The sequence below is a fragment of the Vipera ursinii genome, assembly GCF_947247035.1.
Source record: "Vipera ursinii genome assembly, chromosome: 3".
Taxonomy (NCBI): Eukaryota; Metazoa; Chordata; class Lepidosauria; order Squamata; family Viperidae; genus Vipera; species Vipera ursinii.
The window spans coordinates 103,962,402-103,978,363 of record NC_139516.1 but is presented as its reverse complement, the minus strand read 5'-3'; the positions used below and the strand labels follow the sequence as shown (position 1 = coordinate 103,978,363).

The 15,962-nt window shown below is 40.3% G+C and overlaps 1 protein-coding gene across 2 annotated transcripts in view; it reads right to left on the bottom strand.

The window, feature by feature from the left end:
* Nucleotides 1-15,962, bottom strand: part of TPR (translocated promoter region, nuclear basket protein) — a 111,433-nt gene that overhangs the window by 82,899 nt on the left and 12,572 nt on the right. For both annotated transcript variants that reach the window (XM_083359063.1, XM_083359064.1), the window contains exons 4-12: nt 8,043-8,139; nt 7,095-7,198; nt 6,089-6,253; nt 5,782-5,874; nt 4,883-4,963; nt 3,082-3,169; nt 2,326-2,466; nt 1,439-1,530; nt 784-981 (exon numbers count right to left, since the gene is read on the bottom strand). In XM_083359063.1, coding sequence (XP_083215189.1) covers nt 784-981; nt 1,439-1,530; nt 2,326-2,466; nt 3,082-3,169; nt 4,883-4,963; nt 5,782-5,874; nt 6,089-6,253; nt 7,095-7,198; nt 8,043-8,139 — 1,059 coding nt within the window. The remainder of the gene's footprint in view (nt 1-783; nt 982-1,438; nt 1,531-2,325; nt 2,467-3,081; nt 3,170-4,882; nt 4,964-5,781; nt 5,875-6,088; nt 6,254-7,094; nt 7,199-8,042; nt 8,140-15,962) is intronic.

The following is a 15,962-nucleotide window of genomic DNA, read 5'->3' as shown; positions in this document are numbered from 1 at the left end:
GCAGCATGTATAAAGCATTTTACATTTATAGAACGTCAGACAAGATGGCTCTTCAAGTTGTGGAGATGAATATAGATAGCAAGGATGTAGCCAACTAAAGAAAATGCCCTCAGAGTTTGAGAAGACTCTAAAATAGGAGTATGTTCCATCTAACCTATCAACATAGGTCACTGTTTATGTAATCAACATAGAGGAAAAACAAAACAACATAAGTAGATGGATCTGGAAAAAATCATTTAGTTTATACACTGATTATCTGTTCCAAATTTTTGCCACATTCTTGACAAACTAATTGCAGAAGAATTTTAAGGTGTCTTCAAACAGCACGGAGCCACAACAATCACTAGAAGCACACAGAACAAATCTTGATGAGTGGTAACACCATATGTTGCACTGCTTGTTTAGATAAATATAAACATACTGCCTACCACTGAAAAAGCAAGCTTGTCACAAACAATATTAGCATTTGTATATGGATGTACGTATTTTTATTTATGAAACTTTTAAATCTGAAACCTCTACATGAAATTAAAGTGTTACCATCCACTGAAAGCAACATTCTCTTTATCACAAAGGACAGGTCTAATCTCCCAAATCTGTTTTCTGTGATAATTTTCTTAGATCGATGTATACTATAAATCCTCCATAAACTTTGGTCTGAAATCAGAAGTTGATGAATTACCAATGTTTAGTATATTACTTAAAAACAGTATGGGATCCTAGAGCACCTTCATAAAGGTTGTTATATTTTACATGTGAACTTCCCTTAAGTTGCATACTGACCTTCATAGCTTGCTCAAGTTTAGCAGAAAGACTCGCTACAGCCTTTTGGGAGCGTTCATATTCTTCTCGCTGACGCTTCAGAATGGGTGCCTTGGCTTCCACTTCCTGCACTATTTCATCCAAATATTTATTGATCCTCTTATTCTCTAATTTTTCCAAAAGCAGCTGATCCTGAGCTTCTACATAGGCATTGTAAAGCTGTAGTAAATAAATCAAATATAGGAAATAATCCTGTCCAAGTTTTTATCCAAAAAGAATTTTTAAATGTATCATTCACTTATGTGTTTGAGGGGCTTTACCATCCTATATAATCAATCTGGACTTGTTAGTCTCCCTATACACAGAGAGAAAAAATCTAAAACAGTAACAAATAATTTGTCCAAAATGAAGTACTTCTGTAAATTATAATCTGGTTTTAAATATTAGTAAAAAACACACATTTCTTACTAAAGAATACTAGGTTTATATATATTTTCTTCCTTTCTCTAGGCGGATTATGGCCAGGGATATCATATGAGGATAATCCCAAATAATTGTTTTCAATGTCCTTGTTGACATTGAAAACAAATCTGTTTAAACACTATTCTTGGGAATGTTGTTACCATCAAATACATGAACTTGTAAACAGTACAAATATCATTGATTTAATTCCTACCTCAGTTAATTTCATACCAGGCTTGACCACTTTTGCAACAGCAGCAGCTGTAGGAGACATAGCTGCCAGCTCATCCTCTGAAAGTATGGCCCCTAGAAAAGATTAACGTCATAGCAGTTTTAAAAGGTGATCATTAATGTAATAAGCAATCTAATTAATCTTTCTCTCACATATTTTTACCATATTAATTGTGCTCAGATATCCTAAACGACACCAGCTGCATGAAATGAGCCTAATCCTTTTTCTATCCAATGTGCCACTGGAAAGATTTCCGAACCTTTTGTATGGTCATTCCAAATGCTGGTTAGGTTTAATCAGGATTAATTTAAGGAAATTTCAAAGATGAATATCAAAAAGGTTACCCATCATTGACATTAGCTACTAGAAGCTCTTGGGCAACACGATATAGCAAACTATATTAACCAAAAGCTTTTGAACTTCTCCTGGCTGTACAATAGAAGTTGGAAAGAAGAGCCCCTATGTCCAAAAAGAAGCCAACGTGCTCACAAAACAATCTTAAATTATAGTTTGAATGAAGACATTTAGGAAACTGTGCAGACTCCACTAATTAGAACTATTCAGCAATCTTGATTCAAAGAGGAAAGAGTGATATTGCATTTGATTTAAGGAGGTATGTGTGCGCTCATGGTAGTTTATAAACTAAAAAACCCAAAAATGGCCATGAATATTGCTCACAAATGTTCCTGTTATAGCAAGGGGAAGACAGTAATTTTGAAAAATCACACCTAGGACAGTAATTTGTTTTCAAAGTATTTTTGGCTATTTAATTTTTAGTACTACAATCATGGTTACTGCAATAAAATCAGTTAACGATAATGTTAAGTGCCCCAAATTTTAAACTGTCCCTTCCCTAGAAGTTATTAGACCTTTTCGCTTGGTAGCTGAAACCAGATCATTTGCGTTGTCCAATTCTTTCTCCAATTTGCTAATCTTTTCCTTCAGTTCTTTTTCAACCGCAGCCTTTGCTTGCTCCATCTCAGCCAAACGATCCTGTGTTTCTTTGTTAGCTGAGAATGGCAGAAAAATACATTGACAACAAGAGTCACATGCATGTTCGATGGAAGATCATGCAATACATGACAATAAGGCAGGTATTTCCACTACAGCCTCTTTAGTAGTCAACTAAAAGAAAGACCAAAAAATGCAGACTCGCATTGTTCAAACAATATTGTCCATCTTTCCAATGAAAACAGCAAATATCTTTTGAAAACAAGCAAGCCAAAAACAGAATAAAGCAAGGTGAACAGTTGAAATAGTTGGGTTTTTTTATGGAAAAGGAATTTTATGATGTTTGTGGCTACATCTTGCTTTTTTTTATAAGCATAGAATTTTTTTGGGGGGGGGGGGAAGTGAAAAACATTTCTGAACTTTAAGCCAACAGTGATTTTTAAAATGTTGCTTTATTGTCATTTTAGACAGTAACAGTCATTCTGACAAGCCACATTTTGGCAAGATATAAAAAATGACTTATTTCATATTGTCCTCCTTTGGCATACTTAAAAGTAACTTGGGGCCTAGACTTGTTTTTCAACAAATGTTAATTGGCAGATTGCAAAAAGCAGCAAGGACAAGCGATAAAGCCTCAAGCAAAATTCGAAATTCTCCAATGATATAATCCTTACCTTCACCAGCCTCTTTGAGAAGTTTGTGCAGCTCCTCCACTGCTTGAGTCAACTCATTACTCTTTGCTTCCAAATCATCCGCAGCACTCTAAATGCAATGTATTGTAACTGAGCCAGGAGATAGTCATATTTACTAAGAAACAATGTGCGGTTCTTTAAAGGTTAAAGCCTATGGAATTGGACACAGGTTCAAACCTGTAAGATACTGCTAGGAACATGAAATGGAATTTGTACAATATAAAAATCATAGCCCCAGATTAAAGTCTATGTCTGTCTGTTTTTAAAAAAAATATATTTAGCAGACATGTGTTTCCACTTAAAGCAGATTGTATGGAAGTGTTATCTTGTTGTTGTTATTAGCTACGAAGTCGTGTCCGACTCATCGCGATCCTATGGACAACGTTCCTCCAGGCCTTCCTGTCCTCTACCATCTTCTAGAGTCCATTTAAGCTCACGCCTACTGCTTCACTGACTCCATCCAGCCACCTCATTCTCTGTCGTCCCCTTCTTCTATTGCCCTCAATCTTTCCCAGCATTAGGCCCTTCTCCAGTGAGTCCTTCCTTCTCATTAGGTGGCCAAAGTATTTGAGTTTTAGCTTCAGGATCTGGCCTTCTAAAGAGCAGTCAGGGCTGATCTCCTCTAGGACTGACCGGTTTGACCGGGCAATTAGTAGTAGTAATCAAATATATTTGCCATTATGGCATTTGGCATGAATTATTTAAGATCATACTGGTAACCTATACACTATAAAAGGGGGGCTTTGGCAATTTATTGCACGAAGTAGATACAGATTAAGCCACAGTGCTTCAGCTCAGAACAATTTACCAAAAGAAGACAGTTGCATTTGATTGTTTGGTATGTTTTTCATTTCCTATTAAGAACTATAGTCCATAAGACTGGAAGTGTCTCACTGTCCACAAATTATCAACATGAAAAAGTGACTGTAGTCACAATCAGATTCAGTGTTCATCTTAAGGTTTCTCACTCTCTTGAATGTTGGAAAGGACAATCCCTTATAAGCTCAGATACTTCTTCTAAATTCTGTCCCCATTTCAGCGTTACCCATGGTTAATCTTACACTGTGCAATCATCAGTATTGACAAGTGATTATTTTTAACCATGTTAACTATAATTAATTTAATAAAGAAAAAAGAGGGGAAATTCTCATGGAAAATACAACAGTAACACCAGATATTTCGCAGAGTTTAACTCCTTTCTCTCCAGTCCCCACAAGCCTACTTGAGGCAGTTTCTACCATTTTCAAGCTCAGATGGTGTCAAAGCCCCTATCACTTGAAGCAGAACTGGAATCAGCAAGATTTTTTCTTCCACGTGGAATGTATCATGCAGGCAGAATTTACACATTACATTAACTGTAAAATGGTCTATTCTTTAGCTTAGCATGTTTTGTGGGATCACAATTTACGTCAATTTATAGCTTGACCCACATATAATTTAAAGCTTATTCAATAAATAATTCCTAGGGGCACTATTAACTGTTTTATTGCAATGATAAACATACCATTTAAAAGGACATGTTTCCCAATATAACCAACTGGAATTGGGATTCTCCCCATGGTAGCAGTTATCAGCCCCTATGTTTTTTTTTCTATTTTGGACAGGGAGGGTGGAGGACAGCAGGGAAACAGAGGGGTCACTGGCCATCAGCAACCTAATGGCAAATGCATGGAGCAGTGCAATTTGATACCACTGCTGATCCAAACTGATAACATGCCTCCTCACAGGACTATCCTCTTTTAAATACAGAAGATGACAATATGAACAAATAGCAAAATCATACCTTATATAAATTAGATAACTTGATATGAGCATTTAGTTCATTGTGGAATCTCTCTTCCATACTAGCTTGTTGCTCTTTTGCCTAAAAAAATTAACATACATGTTAATCTTCAAAGTTCTAAACAATTAAAGATAAAACAACTGATACATTCTTATACTCATAAAACAATTCAATACTTTAAAAATCCTGAATACTTTAAAATAGAATAAAGGATACTCTTTAACACTAGTAAAATGAGTTAGTTTTCAACTAATTTTCCACCAACTGTTGCTTCCACGTATTCCGAAATGCCATAGTATTTAGACATGATCTAAATGTGTTATACGTTTCACTGCATTTTTCAAAAATACAAATAGTCCTCACTTACTAACCACAACGGGGATTGGCAACTCCATCACTAAGCAATATAGTTGTAAAAGGAAACATCACATGGCTGTGCCAACTTATGTTAATTCAAGCTGTGGTTATTAAGTGAACCATCACATGATTACAACTTGCAATTTCCTGGCTTCCCCACTGACTTTGGAAGCCAGCTGGGAAGGTTGCAAATGGCAATCAAGAGACCCAGGGGGTGCAGCAACCGTTGTAAATGTGCGCCAGCTGCCAAGTGCCTGAAATGTGATCACATGATGGGTGCAATATCAAGGAATGGTCTTAAATCTCCTTTTTCAGCCCTGTTGTAATTTCAGTTACTGACCAAGTGGTCAATAAGCAAGGACTACCTGTATATGCATAATAAACCACTAAAAGCACTTCACCTCTGAGAATATATACATCGTTTCTTGTGAGGGGGGGAGTGGTGAAATTTAAAAGATCCTTTATAGGAAAAGTATGAATGAAAGTAAAGCTTTCTCTCTGGTTTAATGTTTCCCCCAAAAAGGTCAAGCAATTATACTTACCTCTTTTAATTTTTCCAAAAGATCTTCCACATGTTTTTGTAGATTGTCTTTAGACTGTTTTAGTCCAGTGACTTGTTCCTCCAGTCTAGAAACCTAGGAGGGGTACAAGATAAATATAAATAATCATCCTTAGATTTATGAGTTTTCTAAGTTGGAAGGCTAGAACATGATAATGAATTAGAATATTTTATGTACAAGAAACATTTCCAGTTGTGACTTTGATTGATCTGCCTTAAAAGGGGTCTACAAGTCTAAGCACCCGATCTGCCATAGTAATATTGATTGATTGAAAACTGTTTTACTCTACCTCCTCTTTCTTGTTCTCCAGGCCACATTTGAGCTCCAATATTTCACTTCCTTTTTCTCGAGCAAGGACCAGAAGCTCATCTGTTTTGGCCTTCAGTTCAGCACTCAGCCAAGCGTTCTGATTCTGTAATAGCTCCTTTTCTTGTTCCCACCTCTGCTCACGATGCTGTGAATATAATTTTAAAGTATATGAAATGTATTTATTTCACACTTTTTAAAAGTGCTAAAGAAGTTGCTCAAAGATATACAATACAGAACAGAAGCTCTATCAAGATAGGTTTGGGGGCACCGTATCAATCAAGCCTATGCAGTTTCTTAATAGATTTTGTAAGTTTTACAAAGAAAGATATCCAACTGAACTCAATGGCTTGGTTCACACATATATGATATGTCTGATGCTTAGCTAATTCAGTAAACTATAATTAAATAATTAAATAATTCTTTGGGCTATTTATGAATGTATCAATGAGGTTTACTTAGTTATGTACTGTATATAACTCAAATAAGCTACTCAAACACAATCTTGCTGTGACTTATTATCCATTTTTTTAAATTTTGAATTTCCCTATCTACCTCATGCTGGTTGCAGGCACTCCTGCATCTTCACTGTAGCTTTTGTTCTCTAAGGACAAGCTACTGAGATTTAGTGGCTTGATTCTGACCCAGAGGAGCATGGAGGATATGAAAAGAACAAGCAAAGCAGGAATTTAAGCTTCTGAAAACATTAACATGTCTACTTAAAAAAAATCAAATCAAAAGGAATGTAGCAAAAACCCACGACCCAAAATTTAAAACCTATGCCCTCTGGTAATATCACATTACTGCCATTTTTTAGCTTTAAGTAAAAGGGCAAACGTCATAAAAATCCTAGATTCTTCATAACATAAAATGCCTCAGTTGTGAGAGAATAATTATAGGATCTTAGATATACCTAACTTCTAAGATATTAGAAGATCTGTGATAACCTCCTGTCTACAGCTGAACACTAACAACTTCCCAATACTTACTTTTACAGAAAGGGCTGATGTCTGAAGCTCATCCAGTTTTAACTGAAGCTCTACCTTTGCAGTGTTTGTTGCTGTAAGTTTCTCATTCAGACATTTAACATCCTCTGCAAAGAAGAAAACACATGTAAGATGTATCAAGACAATCTTAAAATGCCCAAAGTGAAATCAACTTTCTGAATTGAGCCTGATACAGTAAATACTGTAATGTGTTGGTTGTCTTTTGTGGCATTTCATTTTTTACTGTTCTCCTTCCAAGTCTCACAACATTAGATGTATATGATACATCTGATGACACTGAAATTTAACTACCAAGGCCTCCTGTAGTGGGTCATGTAAAACTGCTGATAACAACTGCAGCCATGGAAAAAGACAGTTAACTCTCTGCTTCACTCTTTGCCATCCTGGTTGCTAGATTTAACACATAGAAGAGGTTTTCTCCATTTGTCCAGCTTCTGTATTGCCTCTTTTATACTAGTATGGCAGGTTGACTTATTAACATCTCCACTAACTCCTTTTTACCTACTCAGATATTTCTAGGAAGGTATCATATTTATTGCAATTACTTTTGCTACTACATACTTAAGTGAATAGCAATTATGTGAACCTCAATACTTTTCTTTACGCAACTCTGCAAAATTCTTGATATTTATAACTTCTATTTTTTTCTAGTATGTTTGTTTGCGGTTTTGGCTGTAATTTTTTTACCATGCAACCATTTTGATATTTTTCACAGTAGTAGTTTGAGTAATATTCCATATTATTTCACCTGACATTTATAGTAATCATTCAAGTTCACATTCGGTTAGTCTCTAAAGTTTAACTCAAAAAAGAATTAAACTTCTTAAATGGTTGCCAACTTTAAAAATTCTCTGTCAATTTAATCTCTGTGCTCTATGTTCTTTTTAAGTCACTGAAGGATTGAAACAGTCTTGCAACACAACCTTTTACCATTTAAATGTTCTAGTTCTTGAGCTCTTCTTTCACTCGTTCGGACTAAATCTCTCTTCTCTGCTTCCAATTCTTCTTTTGCTCTGGTGAGCTGACTCTAAAAACAAAAAGAAAATAAGAAGGAATAGATTCATTCTCTACTGCTTCTAAGGGCAGAATCAGAACCCAAAGGACAAAATAACCAGAAATTAGGTTTAGACTTGATATTGTCAGAACCCATTCCTATTTCACTTCTATCTATCCCCTCTGACCCAAAATCAAATCTCACCTTTCCCTGGGTTCTGCCATATTCCCAAGGGGGATGGGGGATGTGCCCGTGGAGTTATTTCCGCTACAATGTAACCTTTTGCTTAATTTATTGCCTGTGTCCTCTACCCACTACAATGTAAGAAATTGCTTCCTGCGTTATCTCTTTCTCTGAACTTTATCTGCCTACCTGTCAGCTAGAATAAGGGAAGAAATAAGGAATGCAACCTCATTGCCTGTTTTATGTCTATGCTCTCAGAGGAAGGTGTGAAGAAGCCGCCGACCATCACTGCGTGAGCTGGAAATGAGCCAATGTTTTCTCCCCTTTTCCCACGATGGACTTAACACTTGGGGATTGGCCATCCCATACCTGGTGGGGGGACTATGTGGTGGGGTCTTGTTTGGGGATACTTTAATCTATCGCTCTGCGTGGGAAATCTCAGATCCTGCTGTCAACTACTCTTAATAAAAGTTCCTGTTGGAAGAAATTATTTCCAATAGTTCTGCTTTCTTAAGATGTGGGATTAAAGTGGGTCCTGACATTAGACAGGATCAGAGATTTCCCACATATGGCAGGGGTAATAATAATAACAACAACAATGGTCAACCTACAATGTTGGATGACGGGGCAGGGAAGGAAGAACCCACTGCGAAGGGGGAGCTCTCCCTCCAGCAGGGACCCTGCCAGCTGCTGGGATCCAAGACCTCCTACTCCTCAGAAGAAGAAGGGGTGTAAATGCGTGACCACAAACCTCCGTGGTCAATGGGCGTAGGAAAGACGAGTGGGAAAAGAGATCGAGAAAGGTGACTAATAACAATAACAATAACAATAACAACAACAACAACAACAACAACAACAACAACAATAATAATAATAATAATAATAATAATAATAATAATAATAATAATAATTTATTTTTTTTATTTATTTATTATTAAATTTATATACCGCCCTTTCCCGAAGGACTCAGGGCGGTTTACAGGGTATTTTAAAATCAAACCAATAATAATAATATCTTTGAAGGGACCTTGGAGGTCATCTAGTCCAACCCCCTGCTCAGGTAAGAAACCCTATACCATTTTGGACAAATTGTTGTCCAGCCTCTTCTGAAAAACTTCCAGTGTTGGAGCATTCACAGCTTCAGGAGGCAGCTTGTTCCACTGGTTAATTGTTCTAACTGTCAGGAAGTTTCTCCTTAGTTCTAGGATGCTTCTCTCCTTGATTAGTTTCCATCTGTTGCTTCTTGTCCTGCCTTCGGGCGCTTTGGAGAATAGCTTGTCTCCCTCCTCTTTGTGGCAGCCCGAGATATTGGAACACTGCTGTCATGTCCTCCCTCGTCCTTCTTTTCATTAAACTATTCCAGCAGCCATTCCTTATATGTTTTAGCCTACAGTCCCCTAATCATCCTTGTTGCTCTTCTCTGTACTCTTTCTAGAATCTCAACATCTTTTTTACATCGTGGTGATCAAAACTGGATGAAGTATTCCAAGTGTGGCCTTACCAAGGCATTGTAAAGTAGTATTAATACTTCACGTGATCTTGATTCTATCCCTGTTAATGCAGCCTAGCACTGTGTTGGCTTTTTTGGCAGCTGTAGTACACTGCTGGCTCATATTTAAGTGATTGTCCACTAGGACTCCGAGATCCCTTTCACAGTTACTACTATTGAGCAAGGTACCACCTATACCAGGGGTCAGCAACCTGAAACAGTGAAAGAGCCACTCGGAACCGGTTCCCTCACAAAAGGAAAAACTGGGAGCCACAAAAAAATGTGTGCACATTCGCATACATGCGCGCATGCGCAGAACAGGGTTTGACTGAAGAGTGGAGCCAAGGCGAGATATGCACCTACCCTGCATATTTGAATTGATTGGTTGAACTTTTTTAGTCCCACTTTTTTTTTTGGACTGCACATGGCAGAGGACTGGGAGCCGCAGGAGACGGCTGAAAGAGCCGCATGCGGCTCTGGAGCCGCGGGTTGCAGACCTGTGACCTATACTATACCTGTACATTTGGTTTTTCTTGCCTAAATGTAGAACCTTACTTTTTTCACCACTGAATTTCATTTTGTTAGATAGCACCCAGTGTTCAAGTCTGTCCAGATCCTCCTGTATCTTAAGCCTGTCTTCTGGAGTGTTGGCTATTCCTGCCAGCTTGGTATTGTCTGCAAATTTGATGAGTTCCCCATCTATCCCCTCGTTCAAATTGTTGATGAAGATGTTGAAGAGCACTGGGCCCAGAACAGAGCCCTGGGGCACCCCACTACACACTTCCCTCCATGTAGATGTGGTTCCATTGAGGACCACACGCTGAGTACGGCCGGTCAGCCAGCTACAAATCCATCTGGTGGTGATGCTGTCTAGCCCACATTTTTCTATCTTATCAAGTAGTAGGTTGTGATCTACTTTATCAAATGCCTTACTGAAGTCCAAGTAAATAATATCCACAGCATTCCTCTGATCCACTAATTTTGTCACTCGGTCAAAGAATGCAATAAGATTTCTCTGGCATTATCTGTTTTTGACAAACCCATGTTGGGTTTTAGTAATAACTTTGTTTGCCTCTAGGTGCTCGCTGATTCATTGTTTGATGATCTTTTCCAGAATCTTCCCAGGTATTGAGATCAGGCTGATAGGTCTGTAATTTCCTGGATCCATTTTTCCCCCTTTTTTGAAGATGGGAACTATATCAGCTCTTTTCCAGTCCTCTGGTAGTTCCCTAGTGCTCCAGGATCTTGACCACATCTGCCAGTTCCTTGAGAACCTTGGGGTGTAATTCGTCTAGGCTGGACAGGTGCTCACTTACCATTTTCTTGCCTATCTTAACTTGTGTTTCTATTCTGTTTTTTGTGGCACTATTTTTGATAGGTTGGTCTGTTTTTTCCCTTTGTGTAAAGATAGATGCAAAAAAAGGAGTTAATAGTTCTGTTTTCTCCCTGTTGCTTGTCACCTTCTTGCCACTTTCACCCACTAATGGACCAATCATTTCCTTCAATTATTTCCTTCACTTTTTTCTTGTTTTTTACATGTTGAAAAAAGCTTTTTTTTTGTTATTTTTGACTTTGGTCACAAGCCTTAGTTCAAACATGTCAAACACAAGGCCCAGGGGCCGGATCCGGCCCACGAAATGGTTTCATGTGGCCCGCGAAGCCATCCTGGAAACAGTGAGGGAACAGCCCCCACTGCCTTGGCCCTGGCCCAGAAACCCTCCTTCTGCCAGAGACCCTCAGATCTGTCCCACTCCTGCCCAGGCCCCCATAGGCACCCTTGATACGAACAATGTACAGCTGGCCATGCCCACCCAGTAGGCCATATGCACTCTAGCCATGCCCACCCAGTAGGCCATGCCCACCCTGTCCATACCCACCCGGCCCCCTGAGGGTAACCGCAATGCTGATGCAGCCCTCAATGAAATTGAGTCTGACACCCCTGCCTTAGTTCCTTTTGAGCATTAGCTTTCCTCACATCATCTTTGCAGGCTCGGGCTATTTGCTGATATTCTGACTTAGTTATGTGCCCCTCTTTCCACTTTCTATACTTGTCCTTTTTATCTTTCAATTTATCAGAGAGTTCTTTATGCAGCCATGCTGGTTTCCTTTGAGAGCTGTTATTTTCCCTCTTTGTTGGTATTGTGCTAGACTGGGCTTTTATTATCTCACTTTTCAAAATTTCCCAAGCTTCTTGAGTTGTTTTCCCCTTGAGGATTCTCATCCATGGAATCATTCCCTTAGCGAAGGAGATCGTGAGCAGCCCTCGAACTGGATCTATAGAAAGCTATTGACCTGATGAAATGAACCCTCGGCTCTCTGGGGATGAGAAACCTGAATCTCGCAGCCGCACCAATGCCTTGGGCTGCAGCCAGACACTGAGGGGGAATCGGAAGCTGAAATCCCAGGGACGTCTGCCGAGATCACCAAGACAGCAGCTACCACTTCAGCAGCCCCCACTCCCTGCAGCTGCCAATCAGGATGGGAGACAACACCGTTGGCGGTGAAGGTACTGATCCATCCAAAGATTTCCACCGCTGGACATGAAATTCAGGGGAGAGTCGCAACACTTGGGGTTCTTCCTAACCCAATCGGAGCACCTATTCAAGGGGGTCCTGGTTTATTTAGATGACATCCTTATCTTCACCAAGTCCAAAGAGGAGCACGTCAACCTAGTCAGAGCGGATTTAAAGAAACTGCGAGCTACCCACCTATGTGCCAAACTATTGAAATGCGGATTCCACCAGGAAAAAATAGACTACCTGTCAGAATCCATTTCTATTTCATTTCTAAGTATCTCCTCTGAGCTAAACCCAAATCTCATCTTCCCCTTGATTCTGCCATTCCCAAGTGGGAGAGGGAACAGGCATGGGACTTTATGGCTTTCACTTCCTCTCTTAAATGTAACCTTTGTTTATTCCGCCTGGCTGCTATCCATCACAATATAATCAATTGCTTTCTCACTAGGCATTCCCTCTCAACTACGGGCAACTAGGAAAGGGGGGGGGCAGAGGGAGAAATGCAACCCTCTGGAATCTGGTTTGTTTCTCAGAATGAAGTGTGAGGAGGGTGGAAATGATCCTGCTGCAAACGGACTGTTATTTCTCCTTTCCCACGATGGGCTTACCACCTGCAGCTTGGCTGATCTGGAACTGACCGAATGAACTGTGGGGTGGGGTTTGCTTGGGGACACTTTAAAAATATTGATCAGCGAGGGAATTCCTCAGATCCTGTCTATTTTGCCTGCTACCTCCTGTTTCTTAGTAAAAGTTCCTGCTTGGAAAATCCTGTCTCCAAGAGTCCTACTTTCTTAAGATGTGGGCTGAAGTGGGTTCTGACACTACCTGGGTTATCACATATCCCCACAGGGCATCGAAATGGACCCTGAGAAGGTCAGGTCAGTGCTATAATGGGCACCATCTACCCGAGAACCTCAGGCAAATACACCCAGTTTTTCACTGCAGCTTACTTAAAAAGAGAACAACAGTCACCCTTACGGCCAAAAATCCCACCATCACTACCTTCAATCATGGTTGAAGGAGAACAACACTTTGAGAGAAAAGAAATCCTAGATTCTAGGAAGTATCATGGGGCAACCTAATACTTAGTAGCGTGGAAACACTTTCCCTCTTCACAGAACGAGTGGGTCCACAAACGTCACGTCAGAGCACCCAAACTGCTAAAGAAGTTTCATACAGAATATCCCAACAAACCACTTAGCTCTATACCTGTTTTCTTTTCTCTACAGGTGGATCTCTCCTATTTTTAAGGGGGGGCAGGATGTCAGAACCCATTCCTATTTCATTTCTATCTATCCCCTCTGACCCAAAATCAAATCTCACCTTTCCCTGGGTTCTGCCATATTCCCAAGGGGGAGGGGCGATGTGCCTGTGGGGTTATTGCCTTTACTTCCTCTTTCCGCTACAATGTAAGCTTTTGCTTCATTTATTCCCTGTGTCCTCTACCCACTACAATGTAACAAATTGCTTCCTGTGTTATCTCTCTCTGAACTTTATCTCCCTAAAATGTCAGCTAGAACAAGGGAGGAAATAAGGAACGTAACCTCAGTGCCTGGTTTATGTCTATGCTCTCAGAGGAAGGTATGAAGAAGCCGCCGACCATCGCTGCGTGAGCTGCAGACGGCCAATGTTATCTCCCCTTTCTCTATGATGGACGTAACACCTGGGAATTGGCCCTCCCATACCGGGTCAGCAGACTACATGGTGGGATCTTGTTTGGGGATACTTTAATCGCTCTGCATGGGAAATCTCAGATCCTGTCTATTATGCCTGGTATCAACTACTCTTAATAAAAGTTCCTGTTGGAAGAAATTGTTTCCAAGAGTTCTGCTTTCTTAAGATGTGGGATTGAAGTGGGTCCTGACAGATATTTAGAAACCATTCTTAACGGAATAAGCTGTCAGCTAATAATGCAAACTACAACATAAAATGGCAAATTCATCATTGCTGAAGCAGAAACTGAATCTGTCCCAACACTTGTAGTAATTTCTGCACTGGGCAGGTTGGATTTGAGTTTTAAGGTCCTGTCTGGTTCTAGAGAGGCATAAGATATGCCAATACTGCACTAGTTACTAGAAAAACAACTTCAGTATTATTGCTGATGTCCAGTAAGTTTATTATGAAAATTTAGGTGGAGAATCAGAGAATGACTACAAAAATAGATAATATAGTTGTTTCTTAGTCCAACTAATAATTCTGAAGACTATTTCTCTAATCCAGGGCTTTTCAACCAGTGGTATGGGTACCACCTGTGGTACATTGGCACCTGGCAGGTGGTACGCGACCATCCTGGGAAAGTGGTAGCGGGGAAAGGGAATGAACTGAACCGGTGGTAGCACCACACAAGCCTGAGCGAGAGATGGCTGGAGCAGCAGGGCTGTCAGGGCTGATTGGAAGTGCCAGGATCAGCGCCAGGCTCCAAGTAGAGCTCAGTGCTGATCCTGGCACTTTTGCTGAGCCCAGAAGAAGCGATGATCAGCTGGAATGTTGCAGCATCTCCAGGGGCTTGTGATTTACATTCAGATGCTTGGCAACTGATTCATATTTATGATGGTCACAGTGTCCCAGGATCATGTGAAATGATCAAAATCTGCTGCAGCCACCCAGCAGACAGGGGAAATAAAAACCAAACACCCCCACCCCATCCCCGCTGCCAATCCTCAACAGAAATGCTCATAACAATGAGGACAGGAGGACTTCCGGGTGGCTCTCCAGCGTCGCGGACGGTCTGAATCGACCGCCGGCCCTTCGTTTCTGTTTAAACCGCTGAGCAGCCAACAATCAGAAGCTCCGCGGTGTGAAAACCCCACTCCTTGGGTGAAGAGGGGAGGGGGAGTTCCCAGGTAGGGGTAGAGTCCCCTTAGAGCCCCAGAGCGTTTGTTCTGGGGCTTGAATGCTGAGGGGCCCCCCAAAGCCTGGGAGTCTCTGGAGCGGAGGAAACTTCTGCTGTTAGCAGAACAAGACGCTGAATCCACTCCTGCAGAGCGGAGACAGGAGTGTATAAACAGCAAGTACAAGGCTTTAACCCTCGAAAAACAGTTCTTTTTTTCGTCCTGCTTACTATTTGGAAAAGAAAGGGAAAATGGCATCTGAGTGAATAGGGAGGAGAGAGGAGAAGAACTTTTTTTATAAGAGGTGAAGGGATTTTTCTTTCTTTTTTCTCCCTCTCTCACTTTTTTTTATAGTGAAAGTGTTTGCTGGGAGATTGAGGAGGAATTGGACTTTAAATTTGCTCTGCCTGAACTTACAAAATGTGGTTTTAGTTCTTAAAGGAGAAGAGAAGTGAAAGTGTGAACGGAGAGTTAAGTGCCTTTAAAATGGCTTCTAAGCCTCCTAGAATCCCTGTTACTAAAAGTGCAGGGACATCGCCTGTTCAGCAATCTGGACTGCAGTCTTTGACATCATCCCCTGCAGCTTCTCCACCTGTAACGTTAAAAGACCTGCAAGATGCCTTAAAAGTGGCTTTAGCCACTCAGTCTGAAAAAATAACTGAAAAAATAACTGAACAGGTGGCTGAGCTTATTGAGGAGAAGAACAAGGAAATGCGGGAGGACATTCTCTTAGCACTTCAGGGGCTGGCAGGATGTATTGAAACTTTGAATGAACGGGTGGAAGAGAAACAAAATAATTTGTTGTTGGAGGCTAAAATGGGTGAAGCTGAATTTAAA